Source organism: Formica exsecta, unplaced genomic scaffold (assembly GCF_003651465.1).
Source record: "Formica exsecta isolate Colony F162 unplaced genomic scaffold, ASM365146v1 scaffold314, whole genome shotgun sequence".
Lineage (NCBI taxonomy): Eukaryota > Metazoa > Arthropoda > Insecta > Hymenoptera > Formicidae > Formica > Formica exsecta.
Window position 1 is genome coordinate 1751582 of NW_021850397.1, and position 22201 is coordinate 1773782.

The window sequence follows — 22201 nt, forward strand, 5'->3', positions numbered from 1 at the left end:
TCTATTTTTATTTAATATGTATACAAATTTTTCTTCTTTCATGTTTGCTATCAAATTTTGTTTGAAGTACAAAATATATCGGTTTTCCGACATGAATTTTAAATATCACTATATGAATTATGTGAAATGTCAAATCATACATTCAAAGACTGATGGCCATTCATTTGGAGGCTCTTGTATCATAAGCACGCATCGGGTGTGGCAATCGTTGTTTTCTTTTTTAAAAGGGTCGAATGAGAGATTGCGTGCGAGTCAGCGTAGAGTGCGTGAGCGCGCGATCACATTGTGCGAGATAACAGGACAAGACTATTATTATATATTATATTAGCCTATTGGCGAATGACGCGCCTGGAATGTGTGCCCTGGAACGTCGTACCATGAGACTAAAAAAAAATCGATATCATAATTATGTGTCGTTTGATATAAACGAATAATATAGTATGTATCATCGTTTTATACACAATCTAATTAAAAGATATCTCTCAACGTACACTATGTACATTCCTAGTATATATATATATATATATATATATATATATATATATATACAATTATATATACATATATGTATGTGTATATTTATATATATAAAAAACATATATATAAATATATTTATAATTGTAGCTATTCCAAAAAAACGGACCACCGCGATATCGACGTTTGCGAATGATCATTAAATTAATGCAAGTGAAAATCTTAAATTAAATTAATGCAAGTGAAAATCACGATACCTACCGTGCGCATTAATCATCATCGGCATCATTTATTATCGTCATCATCATCGGTAATAACGACGTCACATCAGAGCGTGTTTCGCGTTGAATAATACGGAGTGTCTCATGTATAAACGCACGAACAGTGAAATCTATCGACCTGTGTCTACAGTATAAAGAACGTTTCTAATAAAAAAAAAAACAAAAAAAAACACATACACACACACACACACACACTTGAGCGCAATAGAGAGAGAAAAAAAGAGAGAACAAAATATATGAATATAGTTTTACAAGATGGCTTTGCCAGCCACCCCCTTTAGTTTTATATCTGAGACACGGAAAAGGCTGAAAAGCGATTAGCCGATAATACTAAATGACCTTGAGATATCCTAATGTAAAGTTTCATTCTTTTACCGATGTACGGTTATTGTACGCATACATACACAGCACGACATTTGAAAAAAATAAGTAATACACACACACACACACACACATCTTGTCGAGCTCATTTATATAACTCTCAAGACTTTGTACCAATTTCCTCTTTATTTAGTTCGACATTTCGAAATTGGAGAACGCGACAGCGGATCGAGAGGGGAGCCGACGTCGCGCTCTAAGACGCGAAATGTCAGTCTCTTAGCCAAAGTTAGAATTTGCGTTTTTTACCTCTTAGTATCTTTTCTCTTTCCTACTGTTTCCTGCCCTCCCCCCTTCCCCCTCCATCCTCCTACTCCAACCATTCTTCCTTTTCGCCTCATTCCTCTACACGATATATACATATATATATATTTGACACTTTTTTATCATGATTGCTATATATTAATTTTAATTATAATTTCTCTAAAGTATATATAGATATGTATACTTATCTTTATAATAATCGTGGTAATTCTTAAACTTAGAAGAACAATATATTTAGCGTATATAGAGATTGAAGTATACATACATAAAAGTGAAGTATATATATATATTGATAAAGTAATTAAGGTCGCAAATTAGAAATTTGGGATCGAGCGCATGTAATGTGCCGTAAGGACGACAACCGGTATATTTACCGTAAGAATTATTAAGGTTCGGGTGTGTTATAGACACGTCGGACACATACACACGTACATACACATATAAGACAGCCTTGTATAGTCGAACGCTATTCGAGGGCTGTTATCTCGCGAAGAATATTCATTGATTGAACAAAAGACGAAGATCAGTAAGTGTAAATGTTTGTAAACAAATTATGAAACATTATTTGTTCAGTGCCTACATATTTACACAGTAATAATAAAGATGAAGATTAGTGAAATCACCTGAGTCTTTTTAATCTCAGTTCCTTCCTCTCTTCTATATATGGCTTTTTTGAAAATTAAAAAAAAAAAAAGACACCAGCTCTGATGAAAAAAAAATTCCCTTGTTATATATTATTTTTATAAATGTCCACGAACGCGTATATATGTAACTTATGCATAATTGATTAATAAATGTGATTATACGATATAATGGTATGTTTCATATGTATATGCATACAGTATAAATATATTCGCGTTCCGTTCATCAAGAAAAGTAATGCATTAACCAATATTTTTTATAATGTATCTATTATCTTCGAAAAAACAGGATACTGGTTTTGATTATGACGTTGCTTCTTATCGTTATGTTATACGCTGAAGCTCAAAAGCAGGGCCCAAATTTAACGAGCTTAGGCCATTCTCCCTTCTGTCCCTTTTTGCTAACTTCTTTCTAGATATATTTTTCTTTAGGGATATAGTATCACACATATGTTTCGATAACTACGCCTAATTATACAAACGAACGCACCGAACAGACATAATTGTGAATCATCCTCCTATTTTGTCTTTCGTTTCATAATCAGACAATGGCAAGTATTGGCTAGTTTATAATAAAATAAATTTATATATTATTTAAGATGGAAAATCTTGTTTCAAAACTAAATATAGATACATATATTTCTTATTGCGTCATATCCTTCGAATCACTTTCGTATCCGATCGGTGCAAAATATTATTGAATGATAATGTTGAAAGATATCAAAATATAATCAATATATTGTAAGAACTATATTATAAAATTTCATCGGAGATCTTAAAAATGAAGACGAAATATTCGCTTGTCGTCAAAAATCGCCTGATCGATCATCATCGCATGCCAGCCCATCTGGCACGCACATTCGTCGCCGACCTGTCTTTCCAGGAAACGCCGAAATGCTTTTATCGTGGCTAGGTCACGTAATAAACAAAACGACGAATCGGTCGTTTTGATTCCGTACCGACACCTTGTCTCTTTCTTCGCCGCAACATTTTCTAACGTCGAGAGCTTGCCGCTGATACGTCGAACACGGGAGAAGAGTCTCACTCTCCCACCACTCGACTACGAGTTACGAGTAGGGGGGACTCAAGAGGCGACGCACGTTGTTCGTTGTTCCCAGAGTCTTCGGTATCGGTATCAGTAGTTGATAGAAAGTCGCTGACGTCGGTTGTTGTGCGCCTCACTTGCTTCGCCGAATAAGCTATCCGTCCGCGAGAAATACGAAGTTTCTTAAAGTTCCGCGCGAAAGAATCGGCTACGAACTGTCGTAGCATATTAACGGATCATGTGCGTCATGTTACCAATGTTGCAGGAAAATTCTTTGTTCCCGTTTAATCCCAGTTTGGACGAAGAAATAAAGCGGCTATTCGACATCGCCGTAAGCAAAAGGCCACAGCCAAATGGTATGTTGTTGTATCTTATTGGATTTATTGATAATCTCTGTATTATTTGTATATACATTTATAGAGTTGCTAAAAATCTGTGCTATTTATAACGGAATTTAGGATGGAATGTTTATAATTTTAGAAATTAACGCTGCCGAGAAAATTGATTTAACGGTCCCTCTTGTCGTAATTATTTAAGAGTTATAATACATACTTAACGTTATCTGTGATCTACCTATATTAGTTAATTGCTAGCTAATTCCCCGTAGTTAACGGATTTTCTTATTGTACTTTGTACTCTATATGAGAACAAAAATTCAACTAATACATCAGGTATACTTCGATTTTTCTTAAGGAAACTTCAAAAGAAAGTGTAGGTACTTTTATGATATTTTATGACCGGTCGGAAAAAAAAGGAAGGACATGCTTATATTAAGCTTGGGAAAACTTTTATAACGTTTGACTGCATTGTGCAAATTTTTTTAAAAACTGTTGCATCTTTTTATATTTTTGCCTTAGGATATACGAGACAGGATTTGTTTTTCTCTCTCTTTTTTTTTATTCTACTTCCTATAGTTTACATCTCTTTTTCTTTGCTTAAAGCTTAAGTATATGATTATTTTATTTTAAATGCAAAAATATAAAAGAGAACGCAGCTATAAAAAGAAAGGAAATTTTTATATTTTAAAAAGAGAGATAATGGATAATTGTCGAATAAAATAATGTTAGAAAATCACATGATGCAAATAGATCTTGCATATTTTTTTTCTTTTATTTTCCATGTTTTTGGTTTAATATGGAGAAATGCATAGCTTCGTTTGAAATGTTAAATATAAACCTTTTGCGATTAAAAACTGTCCGTGTCATTGACAAAACTTATGATTTATGATTGGATTTGACGATGTCAAATACCATTAGTAATTCCACAAAAGCTTATATAAACTATATAAAAAGAAAAATAAATAAAGGACAGGTTTTGGTTTGTTGATTGAAGATTGAGATTTTTAAGTAAAGAAAACTGTAGTCAATCGCGAAGTGTCTGGAGATTTTTTAATTAATTGCTTGATAAACGAGCAAAACATTGGATGTAATAAATTTAACGATGTAAAATATTTAAGAATACGATTAAATTTTTCTTGTATAACAAAATAATTTAGGCTTTCATTGTTTTAATCAGTAAATTAACATGAATAGTAAATGTGTTTTCCTTTATTGTTGGTTAAAAATATGTATTACTTCACATATGTAGCCTATGACTCATCAACTTGACAATCGCATTATATTTCGATGCGTCAGTCGGTTTTATTTAAATAGGCATCTATGCCATCGAATCTCAACGAAATCACTAATATATAAATAAAAAAATATAAAGATTTCATTATGATTATAAAAATAATTAATATCAAAAAATTATAAAAATTTACACAGATTTTATTTGGTAAAACAATTTGAAATAATCAAAATTAATAAAAAAATATGTAGAAAGATATCAAGATTTTAATTTTTTTAATGAAATTTATATATTTATACACGTTTCTTTATAGCTGCTGTTGAAATGAATTCGATAATATGTAAAAAACATAAGCTGTTATACAGATTATTAAAGTTTAAAAAAAGCGTAAATATTATTGTTATTAATTTTCAAAATCAATTTTCTCGAAAATGAAGCTTTGTATAGTATATCAGAAAATATATTTTATTTTCAATTTTTATTTTTACTCAAAGAATATTATTCCGTTTATGGTTATATTATAATTTTGGGTCCATCTGTATTAACAAACATATAATAAGCTTTCATATTATAATTTCTCCAATTTTCGATTTGTTTTCAAGTTCGTTTTTAGTCCATTCTTGTTGTAATCCATTAGAGTTTATTTTTCCAGAATTTTTCAGAACCACTAGATTATCTTCCTATGATTCTTTATTCTGGCACGAGTCAGTAAAACTTTCTTTGCAGCCGAAAATATTCCTTTATTGATGATCGTTGCCGCGATACACACGGATCACGGCTACGCCGACCGTAATCTCTTATCGCATTTTGCACGTGTACATCTTTCGTGACCGCGATCGCGGTACTCTTTGTGAAAATGACCCGGCGCCGGTACCGGCGAGTATTCGGGCGAGTAGCTTTTATTTCATCGACGATGAGACAAAAGTTTGATTGAGGTTGCGTGCAAGGATTTGTTTATCTTTCGATACCGATTCCCGATGACGAATATCGTGCCCGGTTAAACACTTATCGGATTTTCGGTCCGAGAAAGGCCGTGCATGTTTACAAATCAGCGGCCGATATCGAATTACACTCTCGCTCTGCCTGCATTATAGAAAACAGCTTGAGACTCTGCTATTCCGAAACAGGATAAAAGATACGTTTACATTTTTTTTTTCTTTTTTGTATACAGTTGCGTCGTTATATCGCATTTGTTAAGTAAGAATCGATCCTAGATTTAATGTTTAATGTTATGTCGACGGTGATATTATTTGCGATATAATCTTATGTTCTCAAACTTTTAATATTATGCATGATTGTATTAAATTTATAAAACATATAAAACATATTATATCTTGACGAATTTTCTAAGTAGTTTCTTTATTTGATAATGAACGTAAATGACATATTTATTTTTATAAATTATAATATAATTATTATTATAAATATAATTTATGCGTTTACGCGAAAATTTAATCTTAATCCTGGAACGATGTTGGTCCAGGAACCTCGAACAAAATGAAATAGATGTCAGGATAATATTATTAGTATTTTAGAATGTTATCTATATTATTGCTATAGTATTTAGTATGTTACCAATTAAAGAAAATTTGTTGTTTAATGAGAGGTATTCTTGTGAAGAAAAAATTTCTAGTTTATACTTGTTCTTATTTGCATCTAATAAATAATAGTCTTCTTATTTTTCTACGATTTTTTAAAATTTTTGTCATAGTTGAAGAAGTGATGGAAGAATTTCGACACAATGGCCGCGACTATGAGTATTGTCCAGACTTCGATATAGACGTAACGAAACAGAACATGCCGCGGCGAAAGAAGAACAAGAAACCCTTACCAACGGAATGCGTCTTTTGCAGAAATAACGGGGAGGAAGAGGCATATTATCGGAAACACTTGCTAAAGGACATCGATGGACGTATCATATGTCCCGTTCTCAGGTATAGTTTAATTATAACGCTCAAATACAAATTTTATCGCTTTTGGCGTTAAGATATTGCATCATTTTTATTCACTTTCGTAGTCGAAACGGGTGTTATGTAAATGATAAATATATAGTCAAGTGATATATTGTGAGAGTTTTTTTTTTGAAGACGATACGATTGCCATACGAAATAATCACCATACATTTAAATAGATAACTAGTGTTTATAAATAAGAATGTGACGCACGTGCGCGTAAAAAAGACTGAGTGAATAAATAGAAAATTATTTTTATGAATCAATCTATCTCTTGAATTTATTTTCTTTTAAATACCTTAGATTTTAATTTAATTGACAACAGAGAAAGGATCGACATTTATTTTTTATTTCATAAATATTCCCATGATAAATGTCTACAATGTAGTATTTTACGGTGCTATTAGCCTTGGTGTTCAGATTTCTTCAACAGAAAGTAATTTTACGGCATGATCGAAATTCTTTTTTTTTTTCTTCATATACCATGCAAAAATCGAGATGTTTGATTAACAGGGCTTATACATGCCCGATTTGTGGCGCAAGCGGCGATGTAGCACACACAGTTAAATACTGTCCAAAGGGCCCTTACAATCCGTGGGGAATGAGCATACCGAATACCTTCAAATGGACGAGAAACTCTATGGGAAAACGTCGCAACAAGTAAGGCATATGACACTTTCCATGCGGGCGATGGAACTTTTTTTTTTTTTTTAGGTAATTTTTTTAGATTATACTTTGCTTAAGGTAACTTACAGGGAATAAAAGTATCGTAATTAATCTTGACAATATCAATACTACAATTTTTAACCCGAGAGTACACGCGTTTTTCATGTTATTCGATTTTGATATAATTTGTAAATAGTAAATTATAGTGGATACACAGAAACTGTTCCAATATATATATATATATATATAAATTTAAAAAATTGTAATAATTTATTAAATTGAGTATGATAATTTCAACGAAAAAAATCCCTTTTATTATATTTTTTAAACTACACATAACTTACTATATACAAGAGAACATCCTGTGTCACTTTTATATATAATTCATTTTGCACTCCCAATTTATAATTAAATATTATCATTAAATATCAATATTTTTAAATTAAAAAAAAAAAAAATAAAAGAGAATATAATTTTTTTTATTTTGTAGTTCCATCGCCCACAATTGACAAATATTTTACGAAGTAACAATATCTTCTAAGCGCGAGATTTTCAATAGGAAGGAATAAGAAGCGGGCGTTCTTTGAGTATACACCTCCACTGTTAACAGAGGCTATCCATGTCTAATTGACAACGAATTCGTATAAAATAATCTAGATTCTTAGATTTCTCTTATATACTTTTGTACTTAACATTTACACTCGTCTGTGCAGACGAATATCGACACTTGACGTGATCTCGCATCCTCGTGAATACACTGAAACATCGGTTCTAAGTTGAGATCGAGACGTGACTTTAGTTAGTTTCGCGTCGCCCTTCCGCATTCTTCCCCTGCATTTATAATTTATCCCATCTCTCTCGCATTCTTCCTATTTGTAATATAACTCATTCCATGTCATAATTCATAATGCAGTAATGAAGAAAAACTTCGATTTAGAACGAGAAAAAGTTTACGCGTATTTCGAGAATCGCGCGATATGATAGATTCAGTGGCACATATACATCAATTTCACGTCGTGATTTTAAGATTAAACGCAATTTTTTTACACGCGCGCGACATACTTTCGCGATGATTTCTTAAACAGTAGAGATATTTAAAATTCAATGTGACTCACAATATGTCATCGACGAACAAATATACACAGATATTTTCTTAAGATTCTAAATATCGTAGGAAATATATGCGCGCGCCTGTATAACGCCCCTCGATAATATATTAAGTCACATTGAAAGAATCGTGTATGGACAAAAGAAGCTAGCTGCTTTTAAAATGATTATAATAGAAGCGTTTAATTTTTCACGAATTTAGATTTCGATATGTCCTTATGCGCGCATGTCTTAAGCAGTTAGATTTATAACAAGATTACGTATTCCAAAGATCCTCGATATAAATATTTGAAGAATTCATGGGAAGAACACAATAAGCTCGTAATTTGTAACATTTTAGATACAACTTTGTCGTATCTGAAATGAAGCTAAATTACAAGCTATAAATATATTTTTATATATTGTATGATTTTTCTTCTGAATCCATCATTTATATTATAATGTGCCATATATTTCTACTACTCTTTTCTCTTCTTGCCAAGAATATGAAAAAGTCAATATGATGTCAATATAACGATTAACGTGATATATCATAAAAAGTACGTTAGATACTTTGGACATATATAAAGATATGACGAAGTTTGTGGCGCTTTCTTTAATTTTGGAACTTGACATTTTTGAGCGCTTATTTCATTGAATTATGATTCAAATAAAAAAAAAAAAAGATTGTGCAAAATGCAATATGATAATTTAACGAGAAAATTTTATATACAATTTTTTTATATTAATTGCACATGTTCAAATGTAAGAACATCTGTCTCGACTTCGAAGTGACAAGAATAATGTGATCTTTTAAAAGAGAGATCTTATAGCCTTGCTTAAATATTTCAGTACATTAGCCTATTATTTTCTATTTAAACATTTTCCTTCATATATATATATATATATATATATATATATAGCCTAATTGATACCAAATTATTGCAATCAAGAATAACGTACGTCTTTATTTTAATTTATTTTAATTTATTTTTCATTATATATGCGATGTTTCAACAGAACGTTTCGACGATTATATGATTTATCATAATTACATCGTAATTTACCATTGAAAGTTGAATCAATATTACTTAATCGTAACACTACCGATTAATTTTCAAAATATTATTCATTATTTGTTTTCTTCCCTTTTTTTCAATCAAACGTTGTGATGATAACATGTGCCTTATGAAATGTTCAGTTTTTATAATTTTACGATATAGGTTGATGAGACATATAGTTTAATGTTTAATACATACATATATAGTGTAAGTATAATATATCGTATGAAAGATAACTATTATATATGCGCATTTCACATGCGTTTTTACGACAAATTTGAAATGTGCATTTCGAAAATATGGAAAGTCTTATCGACCGACATCGAATGTTTTGAATAGTTAATAAGAAAGTGATAGATGCTCTTATACGAGCATTACGTGAGCAGTGATATTAATTTATACATCTTGTAGCGTTATAAGATGTATATTTTATGAGCTTATAAATTATCATCGCAATATCTATATATTTTTATATGTGTGCGGAAGCGTGTCCTTTGCGTGATATCAAAAGTCTGTGTAGCAATAATCTAGAATAATTGTATAAAAATAATTTTCCCTCAAAAGTTATCTTACATGTTTAAATATAGTTCCGTGATTATTTTATTTATTTTGCTTTATCAGTTGGCACAAAACGGTCTGTTCTCAATTCTGTGTATTGTACGTATTATTGCCATATCCAGAGAATATTGGAACTGTTGTCACTGTCAGTCTCGCTACGATCTTGTCAAGGCCATCGAAACAAACTCTGTTATCGAAACGGTACTTCTTCGTGTTTATATGTAGGCTTTCGCTTCGAAGAAGATTTGACAATTCGTAGAAGGCGCATGCTTTTTTGCAGTCGACGCTTCTTTCCGATACTTTTTAAAAATTCGCGAAAGGACACGCTTTCATATTTTTTCGGCACGTAATTACATATTGATAAACTTTCTAAAATAATTAAAAAGATGAAATTTGTTGAAAAAGTTTTAACAATTTGAAAATTTTCCCCGAGAAAACAAAAATACATGTGGTTGAATAATAAATAAATCAGCTATTGTGTTGTGTTGTATCTTTTTATTCGCGTCAACAAATGTAATAAATCTGTACATTTATTTTCTATATAATATATAAATATACATATAATCTCCATGCAAAATACACGTGGTTGAAAAATAAATCGGGTATTGTATCTTTTTACCGCATCAACAAATTTAATAAATCTGTACATTCCTTTTCTATTTAATATATAAATATACATATGTTATTTCATTTCTTTTTAATTACTTTGGAAAGTTTATCAATATGTGTGCGAATTACGTAGAGAAGTTCCCGCGAGAAAAATGTCAATTTTTTCTCTGATATTTTTTTTTTATAACTCTGCTGTTAAATGAGTTATTGTTACAACTTAATACTTAATATTAAAATTTAAGTTCGAAGCTTTCCTATTTTTTGTTACTCGTATAGTAAAATATTAAAAATATAGAGTATATAAGATACAGAATATATGTATATGTGCGTACACATACAGTAAATTGAGTTAATTCAGCGCTATACGCTTAATTCCATCAGTTAAAAGCAGCTAATAATTAATGTCGCAAATTTAGTTTACAATATTTAATAGATTACATCACGAAATATTTAGAAGTTATTATTTACCAAGTTATGATCTTCAAGACACATTTCAATCCTCAAAATATAATTCATCTTCGAAAGAATTCATGTTCCATTAATCAGCTTTAATAGTATAGCACTAAGAATTTTATTTGCATAAACATTGATGATATTTTGAAGAATGTACAAATAATAATTACTTGAATAGAAAAAGATAATTTGACAGCATTATGTATCACCTTTGAATGACAGCTTTTTTCAAGAATTGAAATGTTTTAAAGGTTTAATATCAGCTGGAAAAGAAAAAGAAATAGGATAAAGCACTCGAATATTATGAAGGACGGTGCAATAAATACTTCCAGTTTTGTTTTTTGCCAACAATAAAATAGTATATAAGAATTGTTCATACTAGAAATTACGACAAATTATGAAATTGTTCCTATTAGAAATTAATAATATATAGCAACGAAGTGTTATATTTCTAAAATTTTGGAGTGTATATAAAAACACTTTTGTAATTATTACTTATAAAGCATACTATTTAATAGTGCGAATAAGTTCTTACTTTTGTAAGATATGATGCGCCTTGTACCTTATGGCATACGTTGCCGAAGCTTAGAATTATATGCGCAATTTCTATATAGAGTACTGTCACAATATACCGATTGATTTAGAGAATGCGAGATGACTTTATAATAACCTGAAACCGTACAATGGCATTCTCGTAATTAATAGCAGCAGCAAATCATAACGATTAAAGCAGCAAATAAGAAATAAATTTCATATATATATATATATAAAACCAAAAGAAATTTAAAAATTTCATAATTCCAGGTTCACAATAATTTTAATGTCCAGTTGCACGTTTTACAGAATTGTACAAATAATTATTTTGTCGCCTCTGATATTGATCGAGGCTCCTCTGATTAAGCGTTCTTGTTCGCAAACACATAACTCGAACGATTACACACTATTTATCCAAAAATGAGAATTTTCTAGTTGGTGCGATGAAACCTTTTGGATTTTTATTTTTCTTGTATCCCCTCACCGTATTAAATTTCCGTTTATTCGGAACAAATCTTGTGCATTCTGGGCATTCCTTCTTTTTATAGTCGTTTGTATTTTAAGATTAGTCTTGCGCATATTATCGTAATCATCTCGCCATTCTAATTATATTAAGGATAATTATTATTTCCGCTTTATATATATATTAATATGTTATTTAAGTATATTTGTACAAAATTGTATTATGCTCAATAATGAATTATAGAGAATATATATGCATTTGAATAAAAGACAATTTATTTACCTTCCGTCATATGATGTCGCTTTTTTTTTTAGTTATATATTCAATGGTATAACGTGTTACAAAACGTTGCAAAATTTATCGGAGATCTACGAGTTACACTTTCTGTCCCTTCATTTTAAAATATGACGTGACTGTATACATTACCCGGAATCTATGTCTTATACATATATGTATAAACAGATTAGTATAACTTATTCGCGCATGTGCGAAAAGGCAATTTATCTAGCCACTAATCTTATTAATATTTTTAAATCAACGCAGACTAAATAATTCATTTTTTTTTTTTTTTTGCGTGAACTATAGTCGCTATTTCAGCATAAACTAATTATATAAATCGTCACAACACACTGGCATGTTTTTGTTATAAAATTTGATTTTTATTCTCATTCTATAAAGTTGTAATTATTATTTTAAAATGCACAGTTTGTATTATAATGAAACATTTTAATTATTCAACTTAAGGATATTATATATGTATTTTCATAAAAATTTTTACCAGTTGCTACTTTCAGTATCGGCTAGTAAGTAGGTCACATCCTTTGTATTTGCCTAGTCGAACGATATTCGTCCTTGACACTATAGAATTATATTATTTAAATTGTGAAATTAATATTCAATTTTGCATTTATACGTATTTTCCGATCTAATAATGTTACCATCCGTTCATGAAATTATTTAGTATTTATTATTTTTTATCTCAAATAAGATCATTCCTTTGTAATTCCAATTAAACAGAATATCTCTAGGTTACTCTCGTTATATTATTTAGGGCCACTTCGATTAATTTAATTGTTGATTAATTTGCAGGATCTACTTTTTGGAACAGCAAAACTTCTATTATGTTATGAATAATAATTATATCATTTATTACCAGCATCCACGTTGGCACAGTATGAATGATAATTATATTATTCGAAATTTTAATGTTAATCATGCAAGTTAATCAATGATTAAAATTGAAATTTAATCAAGTGGCTTGTAGAGTTATAAACATTTTTATTATTCGTTAATATCTTCTTTTTCTCTTTTTTAATATTTCGAAATATAGTGATATATGAAACACGCCGCTATTATATTTTACCTTCGAAAATTGGTCGGTATAACAAAAGATAGTATGCTATTAGCGTCATATCTGCATCTGAACATTCCCCATAAACCGGGAAATATTAGCACATCCTGCATACATAAATGTGCGCTCGTGTTAAAAGTCCTTCAATAGACCACGGGCCACCGGATAGTAACGACTCGTCGTCATGCCGCAATGCTACGTGCTGCTAGTGAACGTTATTGTCGTCGCGACAATGATGATGATGATCGGCGTCGCATTTTCGGAAGGTACGAATCGCGAACTCGTTCAGATCGAAAGACCAGTTCGAATGACTCGAGTGGGAAACGACCTCTTCCCTCAAAATCGGAAGGCGATGTCATTCACCAACTCTTTGCCTATATTCTTTTTGCATCTTCTCAAGTACAAAGTACAGTATCAGAAGCTGGATAAAATCATGACTACCACTACTACTACTACTACTACTACTACTACCACTGTTCCACCGCCTAGAATTTGCATCTGTGTAGCGTTCTATTTGTGCGGTAGTCATACTGATGGTGCAGGAATCGATATTCGGTGAGTTGGTCAAAATTCGGTAATTTTAATCGATATTATTTGTTAGTTCATCAACATCGATAAATTTTTATTATCTATTTAATCTTAATTTTATTTCATATATTCTTTTTATTTGGTCTTATTCTCTCTATTGAGATTTAATTAAAATTTAAAATTTAATTTTATAATGTTCTAAATTATTTTAAAATTGTATCTCTTTTTAAATTTTCTATAGAATTAAATTCTGTATTCTTATACACATTAGGTAAACTAAATTTTAAATTATGATCGATTTTGATCTAGAATTTAAGATGTAACTAATTATTGTAATAATCGTGTCGCAGCACTTATAGATGCTCTGAAGTCTACGAGGTCTGTTGCCACCTGTTGCGGAATGTCACAATACCACGTCCAACAATACCTCCGACATCACCCCCAACTCCGACTACTCGTCCAACATCACCACCGATCATTTTCCCGACCGTACCACCGATTCCTACCGTACTTCCGAATTGCATCTGCATGGAGATATCACTGTGCACCGGAATAGTCAACATTTTCGGCGAGGGTATAATAAATCCGCGGCAACAGTACGGCCTGTGTCCAAATGCCAATCAAGTTTGCTGCAGCACACTGGCGACCACGAGACAGCGACCAACAACGAGCCCTCCGATGACCACGATACCGACGACGATGATGACGACGACGACGACGACGACGCCGACACCTGGACAGACGCATCTGTGCTTCATGTGCAACAATACTATTCAGTGTTTCACTTGCATGAACATTATCGCGCCAAACAATAGCGTGATAGACCCAAGGTTCTCCCAGATCTTGTCGGGAGGAAATGTTTGCGCGCTGATAACCCTGCTGCCCTGTTACGCTAGCCCACCTGCCTGGTCAGTTACGGATTTACTCGGTCCATTGAAGAATCCGGGTACTCCGCAGGCTTGTTATTGCGTGAAGACTTGGCTGTGTTCCGAGGGAAACGTAGTAAGCCCGGACGGTCTGGGTATAATAGATCCGAGATTCACGGTTTGCTCGTCGACCGACCAAGTATGCTGTCGACTGGTGGGAATCGATCTTCAAGGTCTTCGCAGCGTTTCCGCTTCCTCGTCCACAGATCTCGCTGTCGAACGATTCGATCATTTGACTTCGGAGATTACTTGTGGTATACAGAACAACAATTACGCACCGCGTAAGTATAAACTTGCTTAAAATTTTATTCGAATGACAATAATAACAATCGCTAATTATTACAGCGCAGCCTGCTCCCGCTAACTCCGGGAAGACTTATTTCGCCGAATTCCCGTGGATGGTCGCGCTTCTCGTAAAGCCCACAACCGGCGATTCTTACGTTTTCAAATGTGGTGCTTCGATGATAAGTAACGAGGCCGTCCTCACTGCCGCACATTGCGTTGTAAAGTATGTTTTATTAAATTACTACTTAAAGTATGCATTATTGCGTTATAAATTGAAGACGGAAAAAAGCTGTCAGAAAAATGTCTAAGAGATGTTATTGTAGCTTTTTGAAACGTCTTTTGAACTTGTGTGTTGATATAATCGACCGATATATTATATATATTTTTCTTCTATTAATTTCTTAACAGTCAGAAACCTGAAAATTTAATTGCACGCTTCGGTCAATGGGATATAAGAAGTAACATTCAACCATTGCCTATTCAAGAAGCAAATATTCTCACAATAGCTGTGCATCCGTCTTACTACAGCGGTGGGCTATTTCACGACGTAGCTGTTCTTATTCTGGAAAAACGAGTCGTCTATAGCGCGAATGTCATGCCGATTTGCCTTCCTGAACAGGGTAAGGTCTTCCCGGCCGGGAGCAAATGCTACGGAATAGGATGGGGTAGCAATTCGTTCGGTAAGTTTCAAAAGTGATTTTTGCAGACTCCTTACCGTTTCTTTCAATTTAGCATTCATTCGTAAAATCATGCTCTAGGATCAGAAGGGCAATATCAGGCCGAGCTTCGAAAGATCGATCTTCCTATCGTCGATCATGCGGATTGTCAGACGCGTTTACGAAGTACGAAATTGGGCCAGTACTTTCAACTGCACGGATCATTTATCTGCGCGGGCGGCGAAACGAACAGAGACACGTGTCGCGGTGACGGCGGTGGACCTCTGATTTGTCAAGCTACGACGGGACAATTTTTTCAAGTGAGTCAGAAATCAATATATAAATGTTTTCTCTCCCTCTAAAAATTTTAAAAATCTTTTCTTTAAATATATATATTTTCTCTCTCCTTCTAGATATCCGCAATATTAAATTTTTAAAATAATTATATGTTTAATCAATTACACTCTTATTTTGTTTTAGTTATTATTTCAATTCTTATTTACTTACTTACTGTTTATTTATTGTTAATTTTGCTTAGTGTTTTAATTATATCTGAAATTAAATTGAGTCGATAGACACATATTAATACTGAATGATATAAGAAATATGATATATACGGATATGTGTGTGTGTGTATATATATAAGCTTAGATAAATTTAAATTTCAGGCTGGCATTGTATCATGGGGTATTGATTGCGGAATCTCTAATGTTCCTGCGGTATATGCCAGTACATCACAACATCGTCAATGGATAGATCAACAGCTCGCGGCTTTTGGCGTATAGTGATGCGTAGGATGTTTAATATTTCTAGTTCAATAGTTGTCATGTGCTTTTTACGATCATACAGTTACCATAATCTTTTTACTCCGCTCACGAATTATAATATACAATAGAATGTATTATACAATTGTACTTGTTAGAAAATATTGAAACTTATATTATGTATATATGTATACTTTGCATTATAAAATATTTATAAATATTATTCATTTTATAGAATTAATAAACACCATTTACTTGTGTAATATAAGTAATTGCGCATTTTTGTGTAATTAACCTTCAAAAATAAATTATAAAAAATATAGAACAACTGATATAATTTAATATATATATAAAACCGAATTTTCAATTTAATAAATATTCCACATAGTATCGTACATAAATATCATTATCGTGATATCTAAAAATTGATTCTAAAATAAAATTGCACTAATAAAAGACAAATATATAAAATATAGATATTTAAGCTTGCGATACCGTTATTTGATAATTAACAATTAAAAAATTGGCAAAAAGAAGCTTCCACCGTGACAATGTTTTCACATTGCCGTGACCAGGATTCGAACCTGGGTTACTACGGCCACAACGTAGGGTCCTAACCACTAGACGATCACGGCTACTGGAAGAACTGATTGCATATTGGAGAATTGAGCATAATGTTCGCGCCAGTGATAGAATTTTCATAATTAAGCACATACTTTAATATCGTAATAAACGGTATAACTAATGTATTTTTGTAATGAGATAATATATACATAAGATAATTATAATATATAAAAATCTGAGTTTCAAAAAATTACACCGGAGGACGATGATGTAAGTATATAAAATATCGAAAATATTTAAATGCTCGCATAAGGCTATTAAGGCAGTGATGGATAATTACAAAAAATAACTCCCACCGTGACAATATTTTCACATTGCCGTGACCAGGATTCGAACCTGGGTTACTACGGCCACAACGTAGGGATAAATATAAGAACATTGTGTTTAGACTAAATAACATAATATATGTGCAATAAATCAGAAATAATTAAAAAAAAAAAAAAAAAAAATTGAATAATAAATTTGATTTTTAATTTAATCTCTTCAAAAAAATTAATTTGAGAATACGTTTTTTTTTTAAAGTAATATGCGCAAAAGATACGCTTGTTTTTAAATAACAATACGTCAACATTGTTTTGATGAGGAAGTAATTATTTAATTACATTATTATATGAAAGGGAGATATATATAACGCGTGTATTCATGACTTCCTGCTAACAATTATAATTACTGTCAATGATTACATCATTTAGATAGTAGCAGAATATCTTAACGCATAGCTCTTTTCAAGTTGCTGTCATATTTCTTATTGCAAATAATACATATATAAGCTTTGTTAATCTTGAGACTTTCATGATTGTAAAAAGGATTATAAGAGTAGAAAGACATGTCTCTCTCTCCATATATCTACGATACCAAAGATTTTGATTTTATAGATTAAGATTTTACATTTTGCACAGTAGATTTTTATAAATTCTTTTAATTCATTCATTTTGCGCATTTTGTTCACTTTCCGAGTGATAAATGCGTTTGAAATGATTTGCGAAAAACATGATTCATATTGTTTCCCGTTGCGTTTGGATGAAATGGCAATATAATTGATCATTGACATAGTGCTAATGAAACGATGTTGCAACAGCTGATACCTGTCAGTGCTACGCGTAAGCAGCGCAGCGGTAAAGCACACGATAATTCCGATAATTTCTATATATTGACGTGCGTCATTTATGACGATTAAATGGCATGTATTTTATTGACCCATTTTTAACATGCTAGGTAAATCCGCGTAGATTGTATTTCTGCAATGAGCATGTAATATGCATTATAGCTCACGTGTGTTGACTCTCTCTATTTTTTCTTTCTATATTATTTATAAGTTCTCGCACGTTTTTGGAATTTCCGAATATTAGAATGTATGTTATATTATGTCACTGCAATGACTCTCAGACGAATCGACAAACTTTCTATTTCTTTGGCAATGCTCAAAAAACTAATTTTCTACATGATTGAGATTTTTTATTATTATCAATTATAACGTAAAAATCTGAAAAAGAGAGGAGGAGAGAGAGGACCAAGTAGGAAACTACGCGGTTGCTCAACTATTCTGTACTGAAGATCAAGGATTAACTTTAAATCTCTATTTGAACTTTAGTCCATTAGTAATCCATTGTAATTAATTTATTAGATGTCTAGTAATTATTTATGTTCATTATATTAGTCTGTTTGGTAATACAATCTAAAATTATAAAGTTAATTTGCATAAATTGCAGCAATTGCAGTTAATTTAAAGGCCTATCGGACTCAAACGTGTGCAATTATCATAAAATTATCGCAAGAACTTCAAAGAAACGCTTTCTATAAATAACTATAAAATAGTATGTTAAATTATTAAATCAATGTGATTTTTATTGAATAGCTTAATTCGCGAAATTTGTCATTTGATTTATTAAAATTTTTATAAAAATGTGATATCTCACACACACACAACAAATATTATAAATATTTATTAGTTAAGAATCAAATCAAGTTATAGCAAATAGTTGTATATAAAATTTATCATAAATAAATAATCACAAATAAAAATAAGTAAATAAATTCGATATTAACATAACTTCGAATTTATAATCTGCTGACCATTAAACTTATACTTTTATATTTCTATTAATCGGGGATTGATATCATGTCTTATTGTTAATATATTTATAGAAAACGAGATGTGCATTGTTTTCATATTATATAAATTTCAATGATCCGCGATTGTTTTCTTTGTAACTTTTTAAATCATAATTCAAATTATAATATCATAAATTTAAATTATAATTCGGATATTTTTCTTCTTCCTACGATAAGCTGTACAAAAAAAATCTTGTTTAAAATATCATGGCAAACGAGCCGTTGATTGTTTTAATAATGCATTCTAAGAATGCTCATCTAGACATAAATGACCTTAACACTAAAAACTTGGTAAGTCCCTGACCTACCGAATATAGAATAGAATAGCGAGACACGTTGAGTATATCGCAATTCGGCAAGAATTTAATACGAATACCAAAATTATGTTTGATTTGCATATTTTATGTGCATTTATATTATTACCGATTACAATTTAACGAAGTCACTTTTCGGCTTTTAAAAACGCGCGTATGAAACTTCAAATTCTTTATTGCGATATTTATATAATTCAGTGATTCTAATGTCAAGAAATAAATAAACTCTTGTTATTTATTGCAAAATTCGCGACGAGATCAACTCTGGATGCAACAAAAACCTGTGTTATCGAAAAAAACTCTCGTTCTTTTACTTGTTTTGAGACATTCCTTGCTACTTAGAAAACATCAATATATGAAGGTTTTGCTTAACCCTTGAACCCTTTAACATATGTTATATTGTGTGGAGGAACGGGAATTTCGCATTCCAAGAACGATCGTGCGAATTCTTCTGCTGAAACTTCCAGGAAAATCGCATCAAAAATTCCCAGGGCCAACGCATGAGTGGGAAATGCCGGTTCTCCAAGTTTACAATCTCAAAGTGGTAATGATGGTATGACAACAGCGAGGAAAAAGGTGGGGAGAATACTCGGTGATAAATGCTCGGAGTAGGGATTCTGCGGATTATACTAAGAAAATCGCAGTTCTCTACTCAGAGGCGTGCTAATCGGGCATCGCTGTTCCGAGTGGAAGGTGCTCGTTCGTCGTTTCTTGTGTTTTCTTCTTGGTGAGTATCAAATCAATTTTCGTGCTCGATCAAAACATTTAGATAGCTTAATTACTTCTCATGAATTTTTTAAATAAGAGCTAGTAATGTCAGTTTGTCGTTTATCTATGATCAATATCTAAATATCATAATTTGTGTGTGTATGTGTGTATATGTGTGAACTTCGTTTATGTCACCTTAATGATCTAAATTTTAATTTTAGCGTATAATAACGATTATCGAATTAATTAATATGTAATCGTATAAATAATGATAACTATGTAAATTATTTTCTACAATATGTAAAATTGTGTCTTATACATATGTGTGTGTGAATGTATGTGTGATAGCGCAAAAAAGTTTTTGATTTATATTATTTCTTACAAATCATTCGAATTTCGTTGTCGCTAATAATGCCGGCTAAACGGAATTCGGTTATATTGATAATACCGGTTTGTGATCGCCATCGTTATTCGATGTCAGACAAAGGTCAGTAGTAAACAATTATGGATAAATATGTCGAAAGATTTTACGATCAAAATAATTATATAACAGTTATACCAAACGAGCATAATATTTCAATGCTTTGGAATGACGAAATTCACGTAGCAACAAATTTCGAATATTCGGGATAACTGGCGAAACATCCTCTAGTCATATAAACGAGAATATTCTATCATAAAATTCCATCATATCTAAAATCTATCTAAAATCTATCTAAAAGACTCTATCTAAAAGCGCGCTTATATGCATAAACAGAATAAGGAAAATATTTTGAGATGATGACGCATATATTTGTACATATATTTTCATTGCAGAAGCGAACATTATGCTGATTACATGAGAACATCAAATATCTTGAATAATCATACATTGAAATTATTGCGTGTATTTCATGGTCATATATCAAAAGAAAAAAACTATACGAATGTCTTATTTTATAAGAATATTTTTTGCATGTAAAATTAAAAATTTACTATAATATTATTATTTCTGTTACAATAAATAGAATTTTTATTATGATATTAATATCTTGTATAACATAAAGAAAAATAATTGTTTTCTTTATGATATAAATTTATAAAATTTTCTTTTTGATGTTCTCATATTATATATATATAAATTAATATACAATATGTAACTTTTTATATAGTTCATTAAAAAGCAAATTTCAAGCAATTGATGCTTAATAAATCTTAGCATAGTTTGTTGTTGCGATTACAGAAGAAAAATTCACCACTGTTTCATTACATATCAAAACATTTTCATTTCTTGAATATTTTCATGATATTACGGTTATCACTACTATCTAATTACTATAATTGCGAAATATTTAATATGGTATCTCGTATTTCTCGATAAGTCAGGGGAATCCTTCCATAAGACGGAAAAAAATTGTTATCAAAAAAACTTTACAACTTTTATTCTCTATTTATGCTATAATTGTTCTAATTTTGAAATCTTATTTTTCTCGAAGAAGTGTATTATTTATAGAAACAAATATTCTTTCTCTTTTTTTTGATTGTATAACACGCTGAGATATAAAATATTGAATCCATCTTGTTATATTTTTACGTGTTTTCAAACAATTTGCAGGGATATATTTGGAAATACTTCAACATAAATTTAATATACATCTTCCATTCTTCTATCTCGAATAGGAATGTTTTTTACGCGTTTTTTGTTTATTCAAAAATACTTCTTGATGATAGCGACAAGAATAGCTGAAGGCTAAATTTCCTTACATTAATAATCATAGAAAAGACGAAGCGCGATTATGGACTTCACGGGCCGCTGAATTCTAATTTACATTTACTTCCTCTGAGTTTTCTGGCTTATAGTGACCGAAGCATCGCTGTGTCATCGCTATTTATAATACAAAAAAAAAAAAAAAAAAACAA

General features: G+C 31.1%; 3 protein-coding genes and 1 non-coding gene across 5 annotated transcripts in view; 3 read left to right on the top strand and 1 right to left on the bottom strand.

The window, feature by feature from the left end:
* Positions 1–3155: 3155 nt before the first annotated feature.
* Positions 3156–9225, top strand: LOC115237921 (protein nanos). 2 transcript variants are annotated; one of them, XM_029811300.1, is made up of 4 exons: positions 3156–3439; positions 6364–6586; positions 7118–7264; positions 7761–9225. In XM_029811300.1, exons 1-4 carry the CDS (start codon positions 3322–3324, stop codon positions 7777–7779), a joined length of 507 nt encoding a protein of 168 aa, XP_029667160.1. In that variant the 5' UTR covers positions 3156–3321; the 3' UTR covers positions 7780–9225. The 2 variants fall into 2 exon arrangements, with proteins under 2 accessions (XP_029667160.1, XP_029667161.1); XM_029811301.1 differs by having other exon boundaries at positions 3157–3439; positions 7830–9225.
* Positions 9226–12709: 3484 nt separating this feature from the next.
* LOC115237889 (CLIP domain-containing serine protease 2-like) lies at positions 12710–16764 on the top strand. The gene is made up of 6 exons (XM_029811253.1): positions 12710–13940; positions 14264–15120; positions 15185–15347; positions 15533–15804; positions 15883–16100; positions 16449–16764. The coding sequence occupies exons 1-6, from the start codon at positions 13570–13572 to the stop codon at positions 16563–16565; spliced, it is 1998 nt and encodes a 665-aa protein (XP_029667113.1). The 5' UTR covers positions 12710–13569; the 3' UTR covers positions 16566–16764.
* Positions 16765–17107: 343 nt separating this feature from the next.
* On the bottom strand, positions 17108–17179 carry Trnah-gug. Its single transcript has one exon. It is a non-coding gene; the product is annotated as a tRNA-His (tRNA).
* Positions 17180–20192: 3013 nt separating this feature from the next.
* LOC115237890 (phenoloxidase-activating factor 2-like) overlaps positions 20193–22201 on the top strand; it is an 11040-nt gene continuing 9031 nt past the window's right edge. Inside the window, exon 1 of the mRNA XM_029811254.1 lies at positions 20193–20321. The gene's annotated coding sequence lies outside the window, so the exon portion shown is untranslated. The remainder of the gene's footprint in view (positions 20322–22201) is intronic.